The sequence below is a fragment of the Protopterus annectens genome, chromosome 11.part0, assembly GCF_019279795.1.
Source record: "Protopterus annectens isolate FY-2018-M chromosome 11.part0, PAN1.0, whole genome shotgun sequence".
Lineage (NCBI taxonomy): Eukaryota > Metazoa > Chordata > Ceratodontiformes > Protopteridae > Protopterus > Protopterus annectens.
In genome coordinates, this window is record NC_056745.1 from 838,975,563 (window position 1) to 839,002,130 (window position 26,568).

General features: G+C 41.2%; 1 protein-coding gene across 1 annotated transcript in view; it reads left to right on the top strand.

The window, feature by feature from the left end:
• CDC123 (cell division cycle 123) overlaps positions 1-26,568 on the top strand; it is a 904,444-nt gene that overhangs the window by 11,312 nt on the left and 866,564 nt on the right. The window contains exon 2 of the mRNA XM_044088252.1: positions 21,875-21,946. Within this exon, the coding sequence (XP_043944187.1) occupies positions 21,875-21,946 (72 nt within the window). The remainder of the gene's footprint in view (positions 1-21,874; positions 21,947-26,568) is intronic.

A 26,568-nucleotide genomic window follows, 5' to 3' on the forward strand; every position in this document is an offset into this window, starting at 1 on the left:
AAAAGACAAATTCACTGGCTGTCTTGTCAGAGTTTCTGTTTTCTCACTGGTAGAGCTGAAAGTAAGCTGTTACTCAGTTTGTAGACATTTTGGAAGTTTGGAGAAGAATATTGTATGTAGGCTGAGATTCTTTTTTTAATGCAGGAGAATGACTTTGGAGGTAGAAGCTGCCCTGCTGTTGGGAGGCAAGAGTGCAGTGTCCATCTCTGCACGTCTCACTACACTGCTGTGAATGGGACTACTGAATGTTTGCCTGTCCTTCCCAATACTGTCATACTGTATATAGTTGGAATCGTGACCCCCAGCTTTCCACCAAGAAGGGAGAGCCAGCATCAGCCATTCAAGCATACCCTTTTAGTTTGGCTTTTTCTTTTAAAGGAACCCTTGCCTCTTGGGCCATAGTCAGGGATCCATCACTTCAAGCCACAGAACTGGCTAGCCATCAGTTATATAATCAAAGTTCATTGTAGTTTTATGATTATAGTTTGAAAAGTATGCATGTTAATCTGATGGTTCAGTAATTATCTGGAGATGATGCAACAGTCATCTGTTAAAATTATTTTAAAAGGACAGACAGTGTTATTTTTGAATTTGTGTAGGAATGCCCCTGGAATATCGTCAGATTCTGTAAAGCTAGATTTCCTGAGTATTTTAACATTTGTTTCTGCAACATCTTCTGTGATTAGTGGTTTATTGTCGTGATGTTATAACTACATTTTTTTTCATATTTTGTTATTTAAAATGGTTGCCAAGTCTTTTCAGAGTGCATGCTGGATTAGTCATTAAGGTCCGAAATTATTCATTTGCCTTTTATTGATGTGCCATTTTTCTGATTTCTACCCTTCAGTTTTCTGATGAAGTTGAAGAAAGTATTAATATTGTTTTAACCTTTGGTATCTGGATGTTTTAATAATAATTCTATTTCTGACATCTTAAAAATTCTGTCAGTTTGATCTGGTTTTAGAATTTACTACATTTACGTATGGCTTGTAATGTCTTTTTTATTGTGAAGTTTGATTTTATATCTCCACTAAAATGTATTGTTTTTGAATTTCTCTACATGATTGTGTATAACTAGAACTGATTTTGTTTTATCCTATACAGTTTATTTCAGACATTAGACATGAGGTTTTTTACTAGATTGGGATGTTTTCGTCCCATTTTGGGATAGCCTGAAGTTACTGATCCCATTTCTGAAAATGCTGACATGTCTAAAAGCCTTATGTTGGAGTGTCATCCTTTTACTTCCCAAGTTAGGCAGATTATCAACAAATATTAGCATTTTTTTTTAGAGCAGATCGAGAAATTTCAGCTTTACTTGGTCATTCGCCTAGGGTAGTTTTTAAGAAGAGCAGGAATCTTAAGCAAAATTTTGAAGTACCATTTGGTGTTAATAAAAAAAAAAAAAGGCAGGGGAGTGAAGAAATGTGGTTGCTGCAGGCAATGTAGGTATATTTTAGAAGCATCAGAAATTTCAGTAGGACCATATTCCGGTTAAACTGGCGGGGGGATGTGATTCCAATTTGTCTAAGGCGGTCTATATTCCATTGTGTTCCACATGTAGTTCTTTTTACATTGGGAAGACTAATTGTATCTTCAAATGTAGGATTTATGAACATTTGAGTGATATTAAGCATAGGAACACTAACAATGCTTTGTACAAACATACCCTGAGTTGCAATAATTTTAAGTCCTTTAAATTTGCTGCTTAGTCCCTGTGGTGGTCCTATTGAAACCACAGAAGTAAAATAATTGCTATGGCAACTCCATTTAAATTCAGTGGTTCTCCTGGTTTAAATGAGAACACTTCGGTACATAGTGTTCTCAGGCTTAGGGCTTACGACTAATTTTATTAATGTGTTTTTACTTGTTCATAGGTAGGTACTAGGCTATTGGCCCTAGGGCGTATATAAGCCTAGCCAAAGGTACCCTGGCTTTCGCCACCCAAGAAAATTATTTTCCTGTGCCACTGTCGAGCAGAGCCACAGAAGTGATCCCCGGGGTGAATTTCCTATCTCCCATCCAATCATCAAGATTTTTCTTGAAGAGCGCTAATGAGGAGCTTTGTTTGATATAGATAGGTAGTTTGTTCCAGAGTATGGGAAGCCTCTAGGACAGGAATCTATCCCTCCAGCATGTTCTGTTTATTGTGGTGACAAGGTTTAGGTCCCTAGACCATGTAGCTCGTAGGGATTGGGAGTTCTTTAAGTGGAGCAGGTCTAAAAGCTCTGGGTTTGACATAGCTTTGTGTGTTAGTCCGAGATCGCCTCTGATTTGGCGATATGCAATGGAGTAAAGCTGCAGTTTTTTGAGACGGTCTGCATAGGGCATCTGTTTGAGGCCGGTAATCCTCTTTGTGAGGTATTTCTGTGGCCTTTCCAGTTGTTGTAGATGTCTTGTGAGGTACATACCAAAAGGGACTTTGTACTCTATATAATGGGTCTAATGAGTGGCGAGTAGAGGGGAACAATGACCTCTTTTTCCTGGATGAGAAACCTTTTGTGAGGAGGTCTGCCATGTAGAAGGATTTCCTGACTACTGTGGCAATATGATTATCAAGAGAGACTACTGTCCACCTGTGTCCCAAGGTCTCATCACACTTTCAGTGTTAAGTAGACTACCGCCTATGTGGTAGTTCATGGGTACTGAGTTTTTATCAAAAGGGATGACAATGCACTTTTTGGCATTGAGCTTGAGGCCATGGCTTTGACACCAGGCATCTGTCTCAGCGAGGCCCTTTTGTAGGATGTCCACATCTTTTGGAGTTTTGATTATGGCTCCTAGTTTGCAGTTATCTGCGAACTTAGTTAGCCAAAGACCTTCTGTGTTGGCCTGTACTTCAGAGAAGTAGATACCAAACAGGAGAGGACCCAGGACTGAACCCTGTGGTACTCCACTTGTCACTGGTTTGAAGTCAGATTTGGAGTCTGCTACTTTAACAGTGTGGGTTCTGTCAGTGAGCCAGTTGGCAAACCATCTTGTGACATACGGTTTATACCTAGTTTAGTGAGTTTATCTATAATTCCAGAGTGGGGGATGGTGTCGAAAGCTTTGTCGAGATCTAGATAGGCTGTGTGAACAACCTTACCCTCATCTACGGCTTTGACTGCTTCAAAGAAGTCTGTCAGGTTTAGGAGACATGATCTGCCTTTTACAAACCCGAACTGGGTGGGGTCCTGAGTTTGGAGATTACCAATGTCATTGTTTATAAGTTCCATGATAATACGTTCCATAGCCTTGCAGACAAGGCTCGTTAGGCTAATGAGGCGGTAGTTTCCAGGGTCTGTGGTGGCTCCCCCTTTGTGGAGTGGGATAACTGTCGCTGTGTGCCATTCAGTGGGCACATAGCCCGAGGTGAGGCTATGATTGAACATGGTACTTAGGTGGGGTGCCAGTACATTCTGTAGTTCATGTAGAACACAGCCTGGGATGTCGTCAGGTCCCATGGATGCTGTGTTCTTGGCTTTGGATAGTGTGTAGCGCTGATCCTATCTGCCGGGATGTTGGCAATATCAGTTGGTTCTGTATATTTAGTGCCATTGTGCTGTAACTCGGAGCAGATCTGAGTGTTGCCATTGAGATTCTTGACATAGCTGTAGAATGCTTTGTGGTTGTCTTTAGAATCAGTGGCGATTTTGTTTTCATAATTAGCTTTGGAGTATTTTATGAGGGATCTCAGCTTCTTACTCAGGCTGACGAGGGAGTTTCTCCAATTTTGCTCTTTTTTTGCAACAGTTTCTTTCTTCTGTTGTAGAGTTTGTTTATGGCAGGGGACCACCAGATTGGCTTTCTTTTTTTGGAGGATAGCATCTTGGTTCTGTTAGGGATTGCACAATCCATGCACTTGTGTAAGTGCTTATAAAGTGCATTTGTGTAGGATTCAGCAGTCGTACCTCTATTGTCCGTCAGCATGGGTGTCGTGAAGTTTGCCACGTCTGTCTTAAGAAGCGTGAAGTTGGCTTTGGAGAAATTTTTTACTGTGGTTTCCCTAATGGGGGTAGGGGAGGGATGTGGATATCTAGGGCGATTAGCTTGTGGTCGGATCTGACCAACGAGGAATTGACCTCTGGTATGGAGCACTAGTTGCCCATGTTGGTAATAACCAGGTCTAGGATATTGCTGCCCCTGGTGGGGGTGTGGATAAGTTGATCCATGGCATTGGAATTTATGAATTCCAGAAAACGTTGAGCACAAGAGTTGGTACATGAGTAGTTTTCCCAGTTAATGGTAGGGTAGTTGAAATCACCCATTATTAGGGTGTTAGGTTGTACCCTAATATTTTCCAGTGTATTAAGAAATGAGGAGTGGGAATCCTGGGGCATGGTGGGGGATCTGTAGCAAGCTACAATTCTGATTGCGGTCTTGCCCAGAGTTTGTTTCACTTGGATAATCTCGGATGCATTATGCTGAGCAACTAGCCTGGAGGTGTGAATATCCTTAATGAATATGGACACTCCTCTGCCTTTAGTGTTTCAGTCCAGGTTAGGTGGCCAAAAGGTGTGGTATGAATTATAGCCTGGTAATGCAGGGGTACTCTCTGGAGCCTTGGACCAGGTCTCTGTCGCTGCACAGATGTTGTCCTCCATTTTAAGGAGTGCCTCGAGTGAGTGCATTTTGAGATTTAGACTTCTAGCATTGAGTAGCAATACCCTCAGATTCTTCTTGCCTGTACCTGTTATGATGGTGAATTTGTCATTTGAACCTTGCCTAAAAAAGGCACTATAGGGGTGGCTAGAGCCTTGGCCAGTATCCAGAATCCCAGGGGCGACAGGTGCAGGCCATCTCTGGCAAAGAATCATGTTTTTGTCGATCATGTCATCCCAGGCAGACAGATACTGGATCCCCTTAGAATGACACCAGAAGCTTAGCCAATTGTTGAAGTCAATCATTTTGTCCTTGTACTGTGGTATCACTCTGGGTGAAGACAGGATGCTACTCAGGGCTAGGGTCATACCTGCCTGGGCTACAAGATTGGACAGCTCCTCCATGTCCCTTTTCATGTAGTCCAAGGAGGTACGTCTCTGGTCATTCACACCAACATGGACAATGACAGAGTCATATTTGTACTTGTTGTGGAGTGACCTGAGTGCATGCGTTATGTGGTGGATCCTGGCACCCAACAGGCAGCTGACAGTAACTTTCTCCTTGTTTAGCCTGGTGAGTGGAACTTCAGTGTGCCTGACTGTAGAGTCACCTATGACTAGAGTGTTGGGTACGTTGTTATGCCTTATGGGCTGTGGTTGAGTGGCACACTGAGTTTGTGGGCTTTGTGTCATTTGGGTTGTGTTGGTGGGTGGAGGTTGCTTGTGTTTTGACAATGGGTTAAATCGTTGGAATTTCAGAGTTTCACTCTTTTGAATGATTTTTAAATGATTCATTTATTTATTGTATTAACTTTTTTTTGTATTTATATTTCACCCTATATGTATTAAATACATTTTGATTTTATTGGTTGTAATTTAAGGGGCGGACCTTTTTCTTTATCAGTTTCCTGTATTTGACTTATTTAAATGTGTTCAATTTCCTGACCCTTTAGGTTCTGAAGAAGTAATTTTTATGCCTTTTCTAACAAAAGCGCTTTACTTTGCACAGGATTTTATGGTTGCAATAAAGTGAAGTAGTTCAGTGTTTTTGATTGAGTGCTTCATATTTTCCTATATACTACTTACTTCATTGGAGGCATTGTTCCAGCAACTTGTGTTTTGTATTTCTTTTATGATGGAATCCATTCAATACCTTGGCCACTGTTTTTGTGTCTGGTTAGTTTGTCATTAATTTCATCATAGGCAGTTTTTTGGGAAATATCAAAATGTAGAATTTTTCCGTGGTGGAAGTAATAATTTGTGGGGAGAAGTGGGAAGACCCCTTATTGGTGAGTAAATTGTGAAGATCCAGTGTTGGTGAGTACATGTTTAAAATAGTTTCCTCACATTGAGTTCTTTACTTTTGTTACTTATATCAATGAATAATCTGGTAGTACTGGGGTATGCATGTCGTCTCCCCCCCCCCCACGGTGGTGCAGCGGTTAGTGTTGTCGCCTCACAGCAAAAGGTTCTCCGGTTCGATTCTCGGCTGGAGCGCCTTCTGTGTGGAGTCAACATGCTCTCCCTGCGGTCGAGTGATGTTTAAAGACATGCAGGTAGGTGCGTGCGTGAATGGGTGTGCCTTTGTTGAAGGTTGGGAGTCAGGCTGGCACCTTGGCACTGTAAAAATCTACTGCCAATCATAAGTGGACTGGCGTTCCGCTGTGGCGACCCCTAACCGGGAAAAGCCAAAAGACATTACTATTTGGGTATGTATGTTATTTAAACAGCAGTTTAACCAGTCAGTGTTTAGAATGTGTTATCAGTTTTTTGTGTGTGAACACTTTTTGACAACTTGCATTCCAACCAACTTGTTCTATCGGTGCTTACTGATTTTGGGTCTTCCTCCTCGGTTACAGCATGTATACTTAACCTAGCTGGTATTGGTTCTTCTCCAACTTTGGTGGGTTGTTTCTTCCCTCTAAGTACAAAGAGCACTTGCAAACGCTGCGGGCTCAGTAAACCCTTCAGCTGATGATGGGTGAATCTGTAGTGGCCATTTATTGTTCTTCAGACTATTCACTTGCTTCTCTGGCTTCCTCTGATGTAGTCCTTTCAGCCACATCCTCTTTGGCTGTTCTACTGTTTGATACTGCCATTGGAGAACCATCTTCTCTGGGTTTGGGAGACACTCTGGGAGAAGTTGCTCAGAGTAACTGGGGACAGAGATCTCCAGACCTGGCAGTAGTGTATTCTCTGGGCTGGTCTTCAGCTAAAGGTTTTTCTGCTGGGAAAAAGTTAAAAAAATGGTTCATCTGAAAACATGGTGTTCATAGGTAGGTACTAGGCTATTGGCCCTAGGGCCTATATAAGCCTAGCCAAAAAGGTACCCTGGCTTTTGTCACCCAAGAAAATTATTTTCCTGTGTCCCTGTCAAGCAGAGCCACAGAAGTGATCCCCGGGGTGAATTTCCTATTTCCCATCCAATCATCAAGATTTTTCTTGAAGAGTGCTAATGAGGAGCTCTGTTTGACATAGATAGGTATTCTGTTCCAGAGTATGGGACGTCTCTGGGGCAGGAATCTATACCTCCAGCATGTTCTATTTGTCGTGGTGACAAGGTTTAGGTCCCTAGAGCATGTAGCTCTGAGGGTTTGGGATTTCTTTGAGTGGATCATGTCCAACAGCTCTGGGTTTGACATAGCTTTGTATGTTAGGCAGAGATCACCTCTGAGTAGGCGATATGCGACGGAGTAAAGCTGGAGTTTTTTGAGACTGTCTGCGTAGGGCATCTGTTTGAGGCCAGTAATCCTCTTTGTGAGGTATTTCTGCAGCTTTTCCAGTTGTTGTAGATATCTTGTGAGGTACATACCAAAAGGGGCATTGTACTCTATAATGGGTCTAATGAGTGATGAGTAGAGGGGAAGAATGACCTCATCACAAAAGGTTTCTCATCCAGAAAAAAAGAGGTGTGCCACATAGAAGGATAACCTGACCATTGTGGCGATGTGATTATCAAAGGAGAGACTACTGTCCACCAGTGCCCCCAAGGTCTCTTATCACACTTTCAGTGTTAAGTAGACTACCGCCTATGTTGTAGTTCATGGGTACAGTGTTTTTACCAAAGGGGATGACAATGCACTTTTTGGCATTGAGCTTGAGGCCATGGCTTTGACACCAGGCATCTGTCTCAGTGAGGCCCTTTTGTAGGATGTCTACATCATTAGGAGTTTTGATTATGGCTCCTAGTTTCCAGTCGTCTGCAAACTTAGTTAGCCAAAGACCTTATGTCTTAGCCTGTACTTCAGCGAAGTAGATACCAAATGGGAGAGGACCCAGGACTGAACCCTGTGGTACTCAATTGTCACTGGTCTGAAGTCGGATTTGGAGTCTGCTACTTTCACAGTGTAGGTTCTGTCAGTAAGCCAGTTGGCAACCCATCTTGTGACATAGGGATTTATACCTAGTTTAGTGAGTTTATCTATATTTCCAGAGTGGGGGATGGTGTCGAAAGCCTTGGCGAGATCTAGATAGGCTGTGTGAATCACCTTACCCTCATCTAGGTCTTTGGTGACTGCTTCAAAGAAGTCCATCAGGTTTAGGAGACATGATCTGCCTTTTACAAACCCGAGCTGTGTGAGGTCCATGATGATATGTTCCATGGCCTTGAAGACCAGGCTTGTCCGGCTAATGGGGCGGTAGTTCCCGGGATCTGTCGTGGTTCCTCCTTTGTGGAGTGGGGTAACTGTCTCTGCACCATTCAATGGGCACAAAGCCTGAAGTGAGGCTATGATTAAACATGGTACTTTGGTGGGGTGCCAGTTCATTCTGTAGTTTGTGTAGAATGCAGCCTGGGATGTTGTCAGGTCCCATGGATGCTATGTTCTTGGCTTTGGAGAGTGAGGTTTTTACCTGCGCAGCCGTGATTACAGGAACTTTGCATTCTTCCGGTATAGAAATGGGCCCTTTAGGAGGTGAGAGGGGGGGTAAAGTTAGCACTGAACCTATATGCCAGGATGTTGGCAATATCAGCTGGTTCTGTATATTTAGTGCCATTGTGCTATAACTCAGAGCAGATCTGAGTGTTGCCATTGAGATTCTTGACATAGCTATAGAATGCTTTGTGGTTGTCTTTAGAATCGGTGGCAAATTTGTTTTCATAACTAACTTTGGGGGATTTTATGAGGGCTCTCAGCTTCTTTCTGAGGCTGACCAGGGAGTTCCTCCAATCATGGGATTTTACTCTTTTTTGCAACAGTTTCTTTCTTCTGTTGTAGAGTTTGTGTATGGCAGAAGACCACCAGATTGGCTTCCTTTTTTTTGGAGGATAGCATGTTGGTTGTGTTAGGGATAGCACGATCCATGCACTCGTGTAAGTGCTTATAAAGTACATTTGTGTAGGATTCGGCTGTCGTACCTCTATTGTCCATCTTCCTGGGTGTCATGAAGTTTGCCACTTCTGTCTTAAAAAGAGTGAAGTTGGCTTTGGAGAAATTTTTTTACGGTTGTTTCCCTAATGGGGTGTGGGGGCAGGATGTGGATGTCTAGGGTGATTAGCTTGTGTTCGGATCTGACCAATGAGGAATTGACCTCTGGTGTGGAACACCAGTCGCCCATGTTTGTAGTGACCAGGTCTAGGATATTGCTGCCCCTGGTGGAGGTGTGGATAAGTTGATCCAAGGTGTTGGAATTCATGAATTCCAGAAAACCTTGAGCAAAAGAGTTGGTACATGAGTAGTTTTCCCAGTTAATGGTGGGGTAGCTGAAATCACCCATTATTAGGGTGCTGGCTTGTACCCTAATATTTTCCAGTGTATCAAGAAAAGAGGAGTGGGAATCTTGGTGCATGGGGGAGGGGTCTGTAGTCAGCTACAATTTGGATTGCGGTCTTGCCCAGAGTTAGTTGCACTTGGATAATCTCGGATGCATTATGCTGAGCAACTAGCTTGGAGGTGTGGACATCCTTAATGAATATGGACACTCCTCCGCCTTTAGTGTTTCGGTCTGGGTTAGGTGGTTGAAAGGTGTAGTATGCATTATAGCCTGGTAATGCAGGGGTGCTCTCTGGAGCTTTGAACCAGGTCTCTGTCACTGCACAGATGTCGATGTTCTCCATTTTAAGGAGTCCCTCGAGTGAGTGCATTTTGAGGTTTAGACTTCTAGCATTGAGTACCATTACCCTCAGATTTTCTTACCTTGATCCAGGCACTTATTACAGGTTGCCAGTCCCGGTGTTCGAAAATCCTTACCTGAGAGCAGTGTCAATAAAGAAATTCCTGATGAAAATTTTTCAGACGAGTCTGACATAGACAAGGTTTCTTCTGTTGATTCTAAAGCCCATTACCCTGATGATGAAATTTTGCTCCTTTCCACCTCCTTTGTAGGAACTTTCTTTCTCTTGGACATTTGCCAGGATGAATGAGGTGTTTTTTGTGGGAATAAGTTGACTTCCCCCATGAACTGAGACAATATATGTTACACGTGGATTTTCCTTATTCTACCCTTATTCCTTCTATTTAACAGCATTAAAAGATGTTTATTGCTGCACGTGATAATCCTAATTCTTGGCCTTCAGTTTTGAAATAGGCAGAAACATGTTATGAAGTTTCTCAAACTAGTACATTTTTGGGACTGTTCCTGCTGCCATTTCTACATCCTTCCCAGCTGGGAGTAGTCTACTGGATCCCATCATCCCTTCCCCTGCGGACAAGGAAGGCAAAGTATTGGACAAGAATATTTTTATGCTTCCACTTTGGTGTACATAATTCTTAACTGGCAATTTGTGGAACTTTTCTGTTTTGTGCAGTCAGTTTGAGGGAATTTATCTGTCACAGTTCCTTCAGAAGGTAGTTCCTATCTGAATCCCATTGTGTCTAATCTTTCTCAGGTTCTAATCATGTGTCAAAGAGTGTGTGTGATTGTGTAGAGTGACGTTGTGTCTAGGGCAACTTCTACTTGTGCTGTGTCAAGAAATTATGCCTGAGTACATAACCAAATGTTTACTGATGAAGTAGAGTCTAAAATTTAAATTCAGCTTTGGGTATGGAGGTTTTGTTTGAGCCATCTGCTACCCAGGTTTTCAAACAAATTGATGAAAGAGGGAAATTCGTTCAGAGTTGACAAGATTTTTCAAGCTCCCCTTTATAAATCTCCCAAATTCTCTTTTCCTTAAAGACAGAACACAATCCCTCCTTTCTCAGGCCAGTCAGTAAGCAAAAAAGAGATGGCAGGATAGAAACAAGGACACTTTCCATAAAGGCACAGTTTAATTCTACATGACTAGGCCAGCATTCCATCCTCCTCCCCTCATCTCTCAAAATCTGTACCAGAAACACTTTATATTCCTCTTTGGAAACCAATTCTGTTTCGCTCTTTTAGTGCTAAAAGTGGTGCAGGAGAGTTGCAGGTGGCACTGGATGACAAAATCTCTTTTCAGGAGAATTCCTCCTTTCCCAACAAACTAAACAGATTTTCCCCAGGTTTTTCAACACCTTGCCACCCTAGTAGTCCTAGAACTAGTGCCTTTTCATCTAAGGGGCAAAGGCTTCTATTTCAGAACATTTTTTGTTTGTATAGAAAGAGTTCTTGGAGATGAGTTTTAGATCTGTCTTTTCTCAATCTATATCTGTAAGTACCAAGATTCAGGAGGCTGACCTTTCCCGATGGGATGACAAGTAACAGACTGAAGTTTTATGGTAACATTAAATCTAAAAGATGCATATCACATTCCTACAGCTTTAGGTTTCAAGAAATTTCTATATGTCTAGGTCACATTATCAGTTCTCTGCATTGCCCTTTGAGTTATCTGCAGCTCACATTGTCTTTACAAGGAATCTAACTCCTGTGATAGCTAATTGCAGACTGCATGATATTCACATTTTCCATATTTAAATGACATGACTTTGCAGAATCTTTTCCCAGATGTCAAAAGCCCTTAACATGGGATTCCTCTCTCCTGAACATTCTGGGGTTCCATATAAATCTTCAGAAATCCTCCTTGACTCATTCATACAGGAATGTTTCTCCGAGGTGCCTTCTAGACACTTCCTAACAAAGTTTTGTTTTTTTAACTCAACTCAGGAGAAGGTGAATATTTATATGGATTTTTCCTGAACTTCTCCTTCAGTCTCTGACATCTGCAAGATAATTTCTATGGATCCCAAGGTTCATCGCTTCTGTGATCCTCATGATTTCTCTTGAAAGGTTACATATGAGAAAAATGTAATGGTGTCTTAAAAAAAAAAAAAAAACGAGGACCCATCATTTGCATCCCCTGGAACTTCAGATTTCAAGTTTGGGCTTGTCGTAAAGGAATTGCGCTGGTGAAGACAACGTATAGAACCAAATCCAGGTCTCCCCTTTTCTCCTCCGATTCCAAGCCAGTCTGTAACCTCAAGACACCAAAAGTTGTGCTTGAAGAGCAGTTGATTTGGGGATAAAAGTGCAAGGCATGTGGAATTCTTCAGACAGACCAAATAAATGTCAGAGGGATGTTAGCTGTGATTCATGCCTTGAAATTTCTTCATCACCTGTCGTTTTAGGGTCCTGTACAGGTACATAAAGAAATGTTCTGTGCAGGACTGTGCAGGATGGCTGTTAGTTCGGGAGTTGCCTGTTGAGCATTTCATAACCCTCCAAGCATCCTGCACTAAAGTGTAGTGGTGGTCAAGCTGAGCAGGACCAGGACAAACCCTCATGATTTTAAATTAAATGAGAGGGTCTTCCAGGAATGGATCCAGTTGTGGGAAATGCCTCAAATACATCTATTTGGCTTCTTTCAAAACAGATGCATTTTCATTCCTGTAGACTGGAATGTTTCTGTCTTTTCACCCTTTCCACTGTTAACCAGGATAATTCTGAAGACTCAGAAGGACTGCCCAAAAGTAATTGTGGTAACTCCCTTTTGGCTCAGGCAGCACTGATTCTTCCTTCGTATGGAACTGGTCAAGGGCAATTACTACAGTCTTCCTCACAGACTGGAACTACTTACTGAAGGGAGTTTGATACACCCAAATCTCAAACAACTTAAACTAAATGCCTAGATGATTCAGTTCTGATACCTGGATGATTTAAATTCGATACCTTTTAGGCACCTTTTTCATGTGCAGTAGGTGTAAAGGAGGCAGGAAAATCTTCTACTAAGGGGATTTTATTATTGGCAAGTGGAAGTGATTTTCTAGTTGGTACCTAGCCAATAACCGTGGTCCTATTAGGGTTCATGTACCACTGGTGCTCAATAATTTGTGTGAGTTGCTATCCTTAGGCCTCTCTTATTCTTCTATCAAAGTACATCTTGGAGCTATTTCAACATGTTTTTAATGAAATGATTTCTGAAGAGAGATTTAGAATTGAGATATCCTCTTACACGGGTCACTTCTCCCTATGATCTGAATTTTATGCTTGAAAAGTTACCTGTCTCCATTTCAACCTGCCCATCAAGCAAATTTAAGTTTCATTTCATGGGAAACATTTCTTATTGGTTTGACATCTGCAAGAAGAATATTTGAGTTGCAAGCTGTCGTGGTGGGTGAGTTGAAGTTGATTTTCCACAGGGATAAGGTCTGTCTTAAAATAAATCTCTTGTTCATGCCCAAAGTGGTTTCAAGAATGATCACGCTATTAATCTCCCAGCTTTCTATCCAGATCCTAAGAACCAGGGAGAAAAGATTGTACATACCATGGACGTGCATACACAACTCTCGTACTATCTTGACAGAAGAAAGTCCCTTAGAAAAGCAAATCAACTGTTTATTTATTATGATGGGACAAACAAAAGACAACTTCTGTCAAAACAGACCATTTCCAGTTGGTTGTCCTCTGCTATTGCTTTTCATTGTACCCAGCATGGCAAATCTATTTTAGGTAGTATCGAGACTCATTATATTAGAGCCTTGGCTTTTCAGTGCCATACTGGAAGTAGATGGACTCTAAGCATTCTAGAGGTAACTGCATGGTCTTTGGTACATACTTTAACAAGATATTACAAGATGGATTCCTTCTCCAGATTCATGACAGGCTATGTTAGGACCATTTTCCAGTGGTTTCTGCATCCATATCCCCCTCTCCCCCGGTTGGATATGCTTTGGTAATCCAGCCATATAGCTTAAAGGCTACTGCAGCTGTAGGAATTAAGGACGTAGTACAACTGTACAAATTGCACTTGCCTATAACAGTAGATATACAAATTCCTCATTGCCCTAGCAGCCACACCTACCATAATCCAAAATTATGTGTTTTGGTACTATTGTATTTTGGTTTGGGTTTCAGTTTGAGTATGCTGCTTTTCTTTTATGATCGAGAACGTTCTTTTTCTTCACTTTGACTGCTGATTTCCCTCCTCTGGGTTGTCCAGTCAGCAGTTAGAGTGAAGGTGTGGGTGGGAGCCAGAGCTGTGTGAAGCTAGCCAGTTGTTCTATCCTTGTTTGGATACAACACTTATAGTATAAAGGCTTGTAAAGCAGTGAGAAATTCAGACATCTACTGTGCAGTTTACACAACTGTAATTTCTGATGCCTTGTGCAGCTGCTCCTCTTTGAAAACAGTCAGAAAGGCAGTTCCCATTACATGTTCTATTTCAACAAAACATTCCCATCGTCAGGTGGAGAAGGGAGATAATATATGGAGGTTACACCGTGCCATTTTTATTCCTTTTGAATTTTTGTCTTTTCCCTTGTAGAATTTCCTACCCTGTCAGAAAATAAAATGACAAGGGAAGAGGTGCTAGACTCCTTGGGAAAATAGCTGTAAAAAAAAAGGGTCACATTAGACTAGACTAGGGAAGTTTATGATTTTATTTCAGATTCTAGTTGGTGTCAGAGAGAAAAATCATTCCCATTCCGGGTCTCAGTGGTCTAAATGTCTTTATCCTAAAATGAGGCTTTTGAATGGTCAGCATGTAGTTTGCCCTTCTTTGCATATTAGAAGAAAACTGGATGTACTCTTTGGACCTCCAGGATGCCTACTTTCCCATCAAGATAGCCAAGAGTCAAGCAGTTGTACATGCTTTTGGTTCGGAGCCAGTCATTATCAATTCAGGAATTGTATTTTTAGTCTCATAGTCTCACCTTGGCTTCAAAGGTGTAATGTACATCAAATGTGCATATGTAGTAACAGCCCACCACAAACTGCAAGAAATAATCAGTTTTCCCTTGTCCGCATAACGTGTTCCTCATTCTGTTACCTCAAGGCAATTTACAAAAGGAGCTTTCTTTTGAAACTCTTATTTTCCTTTGGGTTGCAGTCAGTCTTATGTTCTGGTTGATTGCATCTCAGGCCTTCACATTCATAGGCTGCACCTTTAGACACTGTGATCTCTTGGACCTTTATCCGCAGGACAGGATATTATCCCTCCAGCAAACAATTGCTTCTAATCATCAGCTCAGTCAGTGCTCGGCAGAGTCCTTTCTCAAGGCTCAATACCTTAGGCCTCATGATACTCTCCATCTCCATGCTCCCTCTTTTCAGATTATACATGAAGATTATTCATTCCAGCATCTTGATTCCACACTCTTATCCAATAGAGATATCAAAAGCCTGTCATTTGCACCTCCACTGGTGGATAGAGCTATCCACTCTTCTGTTGGGGTGCCTGTTCTAGCACAGACTCCTCATGCTACACTTATCACAAATGTATTAGCCTTAGGATGAGTGAGTTATACTGGACAGACTATAAAGGGTAACTGGTTGCTTCAGGAGTCTCACTTTCATATAGGGGTTGGAAACCAGGACATTTTTTAGTCTCTTGGAGTTTTAGGACGCAAGTAAGAATGTTACTTGCATACACTCAAGATGGTATGGCTGTGGTTAGGAGCATCATCAAATGAGGGAAACTGGCCACTTTGTCAGGAAGCAGTGAGATTGTAGTAATGAGCCAGCAAAGTGCAGTAATTCCTAGGGGTTATATTAAACAGTGGACAGTTCTGTTGTAGACAGATTCATTCATTGTCTTTGACTGAGAAGGGATCTTGAAGTCAGGCTGTTTTTATAGAAAAATGTTTACATCTGGGTCTGTGCAGTACGTTCTGACTTTGCCTCTCCAAACAGCTCCAAGTGTCCCAAATTCATTTTTCATTTTCTGATTTTCTTCACTGGGCGTTTAGCCCTGAACTGCCTTAGCTTGCAAGTGATCATGCAGACTCTTTTACACTTTTCCCGAGTTCCCTCTTGAGGACGAAAGGCATTCAGAAAGCTAGTCTTCTAGCCAGAATCATTATCTCCATTCTGTCTGCAACAAACTTTCTTCCTTCTTCTGCATCCCTGTCTTTTGATATTATGTAACTGTATTTTATATATATATATATATATATGTCAAATCTGGTGTCAAATCTGGTGTTATCCCTGGGTATCTGTTGAAAAAGTGTTTTAGTTTTATTCCATTCAGACTTTCCTGTTAAAACAAAGATAATTAAATAAACTAATTTTCTTCAGAAGCCTGTCCAGCTACTTGCTTTCAAGCTGCTGCCATCTCAAATTCAAGCAAACTTCACTCTCTAAAGCTGATGGCCTAGCTTCTTCAGCTCCAATAATAACCAGAAATCCGACTTTTTGCAGAGAGTAGTGTCCATTATTTCTTCCTTTTGAGAGATCTTTTCAGATAAAATTTACAAGGATAAATGGACCAACTTTTCCACCACTCTTGTTGCCTTAATCCTTTCTTACTGTTATCAGATTTTTTGATTATGGTTTCAATTGCCTCTCCATCCAGATTTAGCTGGATACTTTTTCTGTTCAAGACTGTCATCCTCTGGCTTGTTTGAATATTTGGAACACATTTTAGATGTGTGTTCCATCTCATGCCTTCAGCTAAATAGACTGTGTGTACATGGGACATTTTGATTATTCTTAAAAAGCTTACCCTGTCTCTCTGTCTCTCTCTTTGAACCAGCAGCTTCTGAGGTCTTGAAGTTCTTTTCTTGGAGTAGTCCTTTCTTAGTAGGCATTGCTTCGGCTAAGGGATTTGTTTTAGCTGCAAGGCTTTTCTATCAAATCACCTTACGAGTCCTCCACAAAGAAATGATGAAACTTAGAGCTAACCCTAAAGGTGCCACAGAGTTAAACCTGAACAAATTCATTCGCTTTTCCTTTTGCCGGGTCCATGTAAGATGAACAAGTTTTCAGAAACTCGAAATTTATACAGTTGAGAACATATAATCAAGTTTCTGAAAAATTGAACATAAAAAAAAATCTAAGATAAAAAAAAAAAAAACAAAAAAAAACACTAAAATCTACCTTTTTTATGTTTTTGCCCTGCACCCCCCACACCCCCTGCCAATTATATATACCAACTCTGAGATTGCATTACAATGAGGAAAAGGATACATTTCCTGATCTGCACTGTACCACGATCTCCATTCAACAGCTTTGGGTTTTCAAAAACTCGACCATATGAATTTCAAGTTTCTGAAAACTTGTTCAATTGATAGGGACCCCTTTTTGCCTGAAAATTTTAATCATGTTGAGTATATCTTTTCACTGGTGTGAATGTCCACTGTAGAGTGTACTCCTATATGACAAAACCAAATTATTCTGTAAAGATGACCTGCTGTTCTTTGCATTTACTAAGTTAATGCTGAACAGAAAAGGAAGCATACACTTTCCAAATGGTTAGCTAATTGCATTATTAAAAGCATGGGAGAGCCTCTTAACAGCTCCATTGATGCATTTGATTAAGTAAGAGTCTACTTTTAATAGCCTTCTTTATAGTATTGTAGTATACATTTATGCAGCTGCAGTTTTTTTCTCCCCAAACATCTATGTGAAGCATTACAGGGTGGGTATTAGTTCCATAACCAGGTCTTCTTTTAGGTCTGCTGTCTTGCATGATGGTGGCCACACAGGTGTGATAGATTCTGTCAGAGGGTTCCTTTTCTTGTAAGATAAGAAATGTATGTACGTACTATAAAGCTAGATTGTAATAAGATCCATTTTTGGCAACATACCCTTCTCTCCATCCCACACTCTTGGCATTTCTGTGGTGCTCTGCTTTCTCCATGACTTTTTTTTTTTTTCCTTTTTTTCTCAGCTCAGTACTGCCTGTTGATGAACTGGAGAATGAGAGGTGTGTGATGCATGATGCCTGGGAAGTTTTTCTCTGCGGAATGGTTTTAATGCCTACAGCAGTAGTACGAAAGACTATGTAGCATATGATTAAACAGTGTATGTAACTATCATTTTGATTTTTTAGATAACAATAACAAGATAAAAATTCCTACAGAGTAGGCTTGCCACCTTTCCCTCTTTATGCAGGAGTGTCCTTAGTTATGCATTCGGATTCCATGAAAAAAAAACATGAAAAATGGCAAGTGTCCTCAGAATTTAGGGCAAAAAATACCTCCCAAGTTTCCTTTTAAGAGGTTGTATAAAACGATGATTTTGTATATAAAACACCTTAATGTGATGTGAAAAAATGAGCTTTTATTTTGGCAACCAAGTGAACTGGAGCTCTGAGCACTTGTAAATATTTGTTGTCCAGCAATGCTACATGTTTCCATTAAAACATTTGACTCTGCATATTTGAAAAGGTTGCAGCCCTAATATATAATATAATATAGTAGTTGCATTAATAACAGCTATGCCATTAGTTTTCTGATAACAAATATGTCAGAAAAGCAGCCCTATGGCACAGAGGGACAATGCATTTGCTGTGCCCTAAATGACCACTGTTTGATTAGCAGTACAGGCACTGGTGGAGCCACGGAATGGGAATAAGTGGCCAGTATCAGTTCGCCCATCCTGTGGGGAGGGAGGCAGCATTGCTTGCTGCAGTAAGCAACTTTTGAGAGCTTGGTGAGCTCCATGATGGAAATGTGGTGTGCTGCTTAGTCAACAGGTTGCACATGCATGGCTGCTGTGAGCTGGTGGGTGAAAGTTAGAGCACACTCCCTAACAAAAGTATGATACTGTACAAGAGTCCTTGATCTCCTCACCAGCCCCAGCTGTGGCTCAGTTGAGCCTGGGGGAGGCTAAATCATCTGATAGACACTGTGGATGAGGAGAGGAGCTTGTGGTAGCTGATGGTCGGCTGTAAGGAGGAAAAAAAAAAAACGCTATGAAGTCTCATTTCTGATTTTCTGATAATACATAAGAGCCACAAGCCCAGTCCAGCATAGGGAGAGAGTGCCCCGACTACAACCCAGACAACCCAAAACTGCACAGTAGCTATAGCTTTGGAAGAGCTGTGGAGGGGGGGGGGAGTTTGCAAGGTGATGTGCTTATGTCAACCATTTATGAAGCTGGGATTGGGTCAGAATAGAAATGCCGTTATAGTCTGTGCCCTGTTTGAAAGGTTGCAGAGAAGGGGGCTGGTGTCATCTAGTTTTCATGACCACCCGCTCCCCCCAGCTCTTGAGCTCATCTGTTTTTAATCCAGGTGTCTTGACCTTCCCCAAGAGAGAACCACCCAAGGGGACTGTTCTACAGGTGGCCATGGAGGCACTTATGCCCTGTTATTACCCAATTATCTGCCTGTCAAGGGTGGATGCCATTGTCCCAATAACCTGTGGGTCTGGCTTCACCAGGGTAGTTCATGCTTCAGGATGGACCTTTCCCAAGAACAAATGGGCTCAAAACCTGTTGGGGGTAAATGAAGGTCTGCAGGCACAGAGAAAAAAAGGATGTATGTTTAAAAAAAAGTCTCAGTCTTCCTTTTGCTCCTCCTTTCACCAGAACTAAGAACTTAAATTTTCATGGACAGAATCACTTTATAAGCCATTTGCTGAAATGGATTTCAATAAAAGTGACACTATGATTGGCAGAACTACATTTAAGCAGCTACATTGGAGCTGGTTGTCATCTTTAACACTGAAATGTATGCCCATATTTGGTGATATTGCACCTGTAGGGCAGTGCTCCAAAGACACTGTTTCAGCATGTAATGTGCAGTCTGCTAGTGTGTGTGTGTGTGTGTGTGTGTGTGTGTGTGTGTGTGTGTGTGTGTGTGTGTGTGTGTGTGCGCAAATCAGCAAAAATAAGCTCTTGTGATTTTAGTCAGCTACCAAATAGTTAAAACTTGCTGCAGGATACCAGGAGTGGTCTTCATGCAGTTCTTTATGAGCTGAATGGCACTTAGTACTGGTGAAGGTTTGTTGCAGTCACAAAGGTGGATTATTTGGGAAAATAACATGGGGGGGGGCTCCTTTCTTAATTTCAGGAATTTGCATCTGTTTACATTTGGGATTAGCTATGCTTGGTGTCAGTAATGAAGCTGCTACTAGAAGGTTGCTGATATACTATTGCAGTTGAAAAGGTGTATTCTTTGTTGGGTATTAAACTTCATTGGATGTGTGATGAAGAAGGTTTACATAATTATTTTAAGTTCATGTTCACACAGCAGCCCTTGTGGTTGACTAGTATCTGGGACTAGAGTCCTATCTGTGGAGTAAAACCTACTTAAATTTGGGTGGCATGTATCTGCATATGCCAAATGGCCATGACACTGCTGGTACTGTTGTGATGACTTTAGCTTGTAGCTAATGACTTTTATATAATCAAAAAAAAAAGTGTCTATAGCACCGACCGCTCCCACTATAACCACAGATAATAACCAAAACAAAAAACAAGAAAATTAATAAAAACTACCACCATGATGGTTTTATTAATTTTCCTGTTTTTTGTTTCTGTCTGTGATTCATTAAAAATTGACTGTAGTAAAGTCAGTGGTCTTTTTGGTCTTTAACACCTCCACGGTGTCTGGTATTGTGGATTGGTTGTGACTAATGGCTCCATTACTGCCCAGTATTCCATATATTTTCTTAACTGTTCCTGTTCCCTTTTCTAAGTAAATATTTTGGAACTTTAAGATGTGAAACCACATCCTAACTGTAACTGCTGTGTTAAACCACTGTGAGAACTGGCATAGGTAGAATTTCACTGTAGATATTATAAACTTCTTTGTGGTACTTAAACTGCTGAACTTGGTGTGTAGAATTTACTGTGTCCTTCTGAATGAAGGTTGCCAGTGACATGAGACTGGATTATTATTTTAAGTTTAGAGCCTGTAGTCATTGACATATTAAAATCTATTTAGAACTGTTTACCAGGGTAGTGCGCTGATCTCAGTGGAACATTTGCACGCACAGCCCGGGTAAGTAGGATCACATAAGAAATGAACAAAACATATTTTACAGACACAAGGATATGCTAAAAATATTTACAGATGCAAAAATATGCTACAGCATTTACTTCAAGAAGCAGTTTACAATATCAAAACATGGATGGAAAATGGAATTTTGCTTAGTAGAGCTTTTTGGATAAGGTGTAGCCATAATGACTGAGATGGGTTATGCTACACCAATATCAGCATATTATAGGGTCTTAGGTGTTCAACCACAAAGGCCTTTAAGCCTAGCCATGCATTCCAAATCTCTGACAAGTTCTGGTACCCTTGATAAGTGTAAGCAGGGGATTGGGAGATGACCCATTTACAGGTTGCTCATGTCCTTTAGAGACATAGGTGCCGAGACAGGGATGGATTTCCTGTTCCCCATCCAATTGTCAAAGTTACACTTGAATTTGTTTGGTAGGGAGGAACTCTGCTTTACATGGATGGGGAGCCTGTTTCAGAGATGGGATGGTCTCTGGGGTACATGTCTGTCTCTCCAGCAGGTCCTTTTTATATCACAGGCAAGGTTTAAGTCTTTAGAATGGATAATTCTGGTGCTGTTTGTTCTGTGGATATGCAGGAGGTCCTGTATGCCAGGCATAGACCTCTCCTGAGCAGCCTGTAGGAGATAAAATATAGGGATAGGGCCTTGGGATAGGGCATTGAGGTGGTCTGCATAGGGGATTTTATTTACACCCTGTATTCTTTTAGTGGGAAACCTCTGTGGATGTTCCATTTGTTGGATATGCCTGGCTAGGTACATAACAAAGCGGGCATTGTACTCTTATGATAGGTCTGATGAATGCCGAATACAGTGGAACAATGACTTCCTAGGACTTAGATGCCATACCTTTGTTTATAAGTTGTGCAACATAGAATGATTGATTTCCTCACTACTGTAGACACATGATGGTCAAAGACTAGATTACTGTTTGTCATTCCCAAGTCCCTGACTAGGGGGTCAACTCTCTAAGGGGTGGAGGGTTATATAGAGAGGTATGAAGACATTAAAGGAGGCAAGTGAGAATAGTTGCAACAAGTGATACCATGAGGAGAAGACTGAGAAATAGTGCGAGAGGCATACAGAGGGAAGAGGAACATGCCCTAAGATTTCTAGTCCTTTCTGTTTATATTGCATTTTTGTCATCTTCTTACTGCAAAGAAGGTGTAATTAAATGCATTATTGCTTTTTTTCTGTAGTGCTGTTTATGATTGTGCTAACATACACTCTGTTTCTGCTAATTGTTTCCAGTGTTGTGCTCCCAATACCAAGGAATGTCATCGATTATTTACTTGATGATGGAACACTTGTCGTTTCTGGCAGGTAAGTTGCTCTTTTTTCATTTTGTTTTCTTTTTTAATGTACATATAATTATGCCCATGTTTCTGAGCCACATTTTATTTTCATTTATTGACTTCATAAACTTTTGCATAATTTCCCTTTATTTAGTTTTTCCTTCCATTTCATTGATCGGTCCAAAGAAAACTGAATATATTTAGTGGGAAAAAAATAGAAAGGGTGACTTCTAATTCCTTGACCCTGATTTTACTATTTAAGGAATGTTTGTTCAGTTATTTATATAGTTTACTGTAGTAAACAGAAATAGTGTACTAAACCTCAAGTTCTTTCAGGTGTTACCCGTGGGGAATAAGTAATTTACATGTATATGATATAATTGTACATCATTAAGAAAATGTTTTCAAGCTAGATATATAAAGAGTTTACAGTTTGCCTTCATTGCAGTGAATTCCATTGTCTTAATTCTTGACAATGGCAGCAGAATATAGTCTGGCAGCAGAATATAGTCTGGCAGATAGCACAGAGAGAGAAGGCTGTGATCTGGTATAATGAGCTGCTCCCCGTAGTCTAGGGTTTGATTCCCTCAGTTTGTGTGCCTGTTTGACTCTGAGCAAGTCACTTAATTAGACAGTGCTCCAAGGCTGTCTGAAAAAAGACCCATGTGGATCAGTGATCTACCCCAGGTAACAAATATAAAATACATATCCGGGAGAGGTAGGTCAAAGGAAAATGTAAAATTGAAAGCTGTATACCTTAAAAGAGAATGAAAAGTAAACTGAAAATATTGTGTGTGTAGAGGTTGTTAGAGTGCTTAGATTTGAGAAAAGGAGAGGATGAAGATGGGAATTGTACTAAGGGAGTAATACACTGCAGAAAAGATGTGAAAGGTTAGATATTAAGTGGATGCTAGTTCTGTGGAGAAGGGCATTTCAGAATAAGATGTAGAAAAAATGGACCCATTATTTATTTGTAGAGATTTTTGATTGAACATGAGATTTGCAAGACCAAGGTGTGAAATATATGGTCAGGAGGTTGGTACCTCTGGTTATGGGCATAATTTTTTTTTTTAAGCATATCAACAGAAGTTGACATTGTCGTGTTTTGTGGGTAAAAAGGCAAAGAGAATATAGGACATTATTGTAATTAAAAATGTACAAGGTGGTATTATTTTTTCATTTATTTTGTTTCTTGTAGTGCAGACACTGTTGCCATCTGTCAAATTATTCCATTGCATTTATTAGTTATACTCTGTGATAAGCCAAACCTTTTTCTTATTTTTAAGTTATAGGTGGGTACTAGGCTATCGGCCCTAGGGCCTATACAAGCCTAGCCAAAAACGTACCCTGGCTTTTGCCACCCAAGAAAATTATTTTCCTGTGCCCCTGTCGAGCAGAGCCACAGAGGTGATCCCCCAGTGAATTTCCTATTTCCCACCCAATCATCAAGATTTTTCTTGAGTGCTAATGAGGAGCTTTGTTTGTTTGATATAGATAGGTAGTTAGTTCCGGAGTATGGGAAGTCTCTGGGACAGGAATCCATTCCTCCAGCATGTTCTGTTTATTATGGCGACAAGGTTTAGGTCCCTAGAGCATGTAGCTCGGAGGGATTGGGATTTCTTTATGTGGAGCATGTCCAACAGCTCTGGGTTTGAGATAGCTTTGTATGTTAGGCAGATATTGCCTCTGAGTAGGTGATATGCGACAGAGTAAAGCTGGAGTTTTTTGAGACTGTCTGTGTAGGGCATCTGTTTGAGGCCAGTAATCCTCTTTATGAGGTATTTCTGCGGCCTTTCCAGTTGTTGATGTCTTGTGAGGTACATACCAAAAGGGGCGCTGTACTCTATAATGGGTCTAATGAGTGACGAGTAGAGGGGAACAATGACCTCTTTCTTTATTCCTTGATGAGAAACCTTTTGTGATGAAGTGTGCCACGTAGAATGATTTCCTGACTACTGTGGCAATGTGATTATCAAAGGAGAGGCTACTGTCCATCTATGTCCCAAGGTCTCTTATCACACTTTCAGTGTTAAGTAGACTACCACCTATGCGGTAGCTCATGGGTACAGAGTTTTTATCAAAGGGGTTGACAATGCACTGTTTGGCATTGAGCTTGAGGCCATGGCTTTGACACCAGGCTTCTGTCTCAGTGAGGCCCTTTTGTAGGATGTCCACATCTTTAGGAGTTTCAGTTATGGCTCCTAGTTTGCAGTCATCTGCGAACTTCGTTAGTCAAAGACCTTCTGTGTTAGCTTGTACGTCAGGAAAGTAGATTCCAAACAGGAGAGGACCTAGGACTGAACCCTGTGGTACTCCACTTGTCACTGGTCTGAAGTCGGATTTAGAGTCTGCTACTTTCACAGTGTGGGTTCTGTCAGTGAGCCACTTGCAACCCATCTTGTGACATAGGGGTTTATACCTAGTTTAGTGAGTTTATCTATAATTCCAAAGAGGGGGATGGTGTCAAAAGCCTTGGCGAGATCTAGATAGGCTGTGTCAACCATCTTACCCTCGTTTACGGCTTTGGTGGCTGCTTCAAAGAAGTCTTTCAGGTTTAGGAGATATGATCTGCCTTTTACAAACCCAAACTGGGTGGGGTCCAGAGTTTGGAGATTACCAATGTCTTTGTTTAGAAGTTCCATGATAAGTTCATGGCCTTGCAGACCAGACTCGTTAGACTAATGGGGTGGTAGTTTCCGTGGTCCGTGGTGGCTCCCCCTTTGTGGAGTGGGATAACCGTCGCTGTGCGCCATTCAGTGGGCACAAAGCCTGAGGTGAGACTATGATTGAACATGGTGCTTAGGTGGGATGCCAGTTTATTCTGTAGTTCATGTAGAACTCAGCGTGGGATGTTGTCAGGTCCCATGGATGCTGTGTTCTTTGCTGTGGAGAGTGTAACAGTAGACATATAACATCTTTTGAAATGATCCACATACCGATTAGGACTTTGTAAAGCATTGCATCATCTTTTTATGAAATGCAAGTCCAACAGAAACTTTAAATAAGACCAAGAACATAAGGTAGCCGAATGAGCTTGGAATAACCGTTAAGACCCCTGCATTTAATTTAGCTTTTAAACTGGGCACTAAGATTAATAACTGAATAATTGAAATTGGTATATGAATTTGTAAATGTGTCCATTAGAGACATGGGTGCCAAACCAGTGATGAATTTCCAGTTTCCCATCCAGTTGTCCAAGTTGCACTTGAATTGGATTAGGGAGGAACTCTTCTTCATGTGGGTGGGGGCTCTGTTTTGTAAATGTGGTAGTCCCTGGGATATGTACCTATCTTTCCAGCAGGACCTATTTATATCACAGGCAAGGTCTAAGTCTTTAGAACAGGTAATTGTGGTGCTGTGTTTTTTTGTAGATATGCAGGAGGTCCATCAGAGTGGGGTCTGACAATGCCCTGTATGCCAGGCATATATCTCCCCTCAAAACCCTGTAGGGGATAGAATACAGGGATAGGGCCTTGAGGCAGTCTGCATTGGACATTTTACTTGCACCCTGTATTCTTTTAGTGAGGAACTTCTGTGGATGTTCCATTTGTCGGATATGCATGGTTAGGTACATACCAAAGGGGGCGTTGTACTTGATAGGTCTGATGAATGCCGAATACAGTGGAGCAATGACTTCCTTGGACTTGGATGCCATACCTTTGTTTATAAGTTGCACGATATAGAATGATTTTTTTCACCACTGTAGACATATGATGGTCAAAGGCTAGATTACTATATGTGTGTGTCCTTAAGTCCCTGTCTGCTGGGTCAATTCTAAGGGGTGTGTTGTCAATATGATAGTTACCAGGGATGAATGACTTCCAGTTACCAGGGATGGATGACTTCCCAAAGGATATTACTATATTTCCTGGCATTTAGTTTTAGTCCATGGCTCTGTCATCAGTTATTTGTCTGTGTCAGCCCCTCCTGGAGAACATTTGTGTCAGTCTGAGATTCAGTGACCGCTCCTAATTTGCAATCCTCTGCAAATTTAGTCAGCTTGACTTCTGAGAAGTAAATGCCAAAAAGGAAGGGTCCAAGGACTGATCCTTCAGGGATTCTGCTTATGACTGGCCTCTTTGTAGAGGTGGATCCCCAATATTAACTTCCTGGATCCTGTCTGTGAGCCAATTGGCTATCCACTGGATGACATATGGGTTTGTACCTAACTTCTTGAGTTTGTCAACAATACCTGAGTGGAGTATTGTGTGAAATGCCTTAGGCAGATCAAGGTAGGCAATGCAAACAATTTTGCCCTCATCCATTGCTTTGGTGACCTTCTCAAAGAAGTCCACCAGGTTGAGTAGGCATGATCTGCCCTTGAAGAAACCAAACTGGGTTGGGTTCAGTGTTATTCTTTCCATGGCTTTACATATTAGATTAGTGAGACTTAATGGGTCTGTAGTTTCTAGGGTATGTAGATGGCCCACCTTTGTGTAGAGAGATGACTTGCCTTTCTCCATTCATGAGGCATGAAACCTGCTTGGATCTACAGTTAAATAGTAATTTCGGAGGCCTTGATAGGTCATGTTTCATGCTATTTAGAAGGCATCCTGGGATATTGTCTGGGCCCATTGATGCAGTCTTGTTGGTGTTAGAGAGAGCATTAAGGACCTGTTCCCTAGTGATAGTAGGGGGAGTTATATTTGA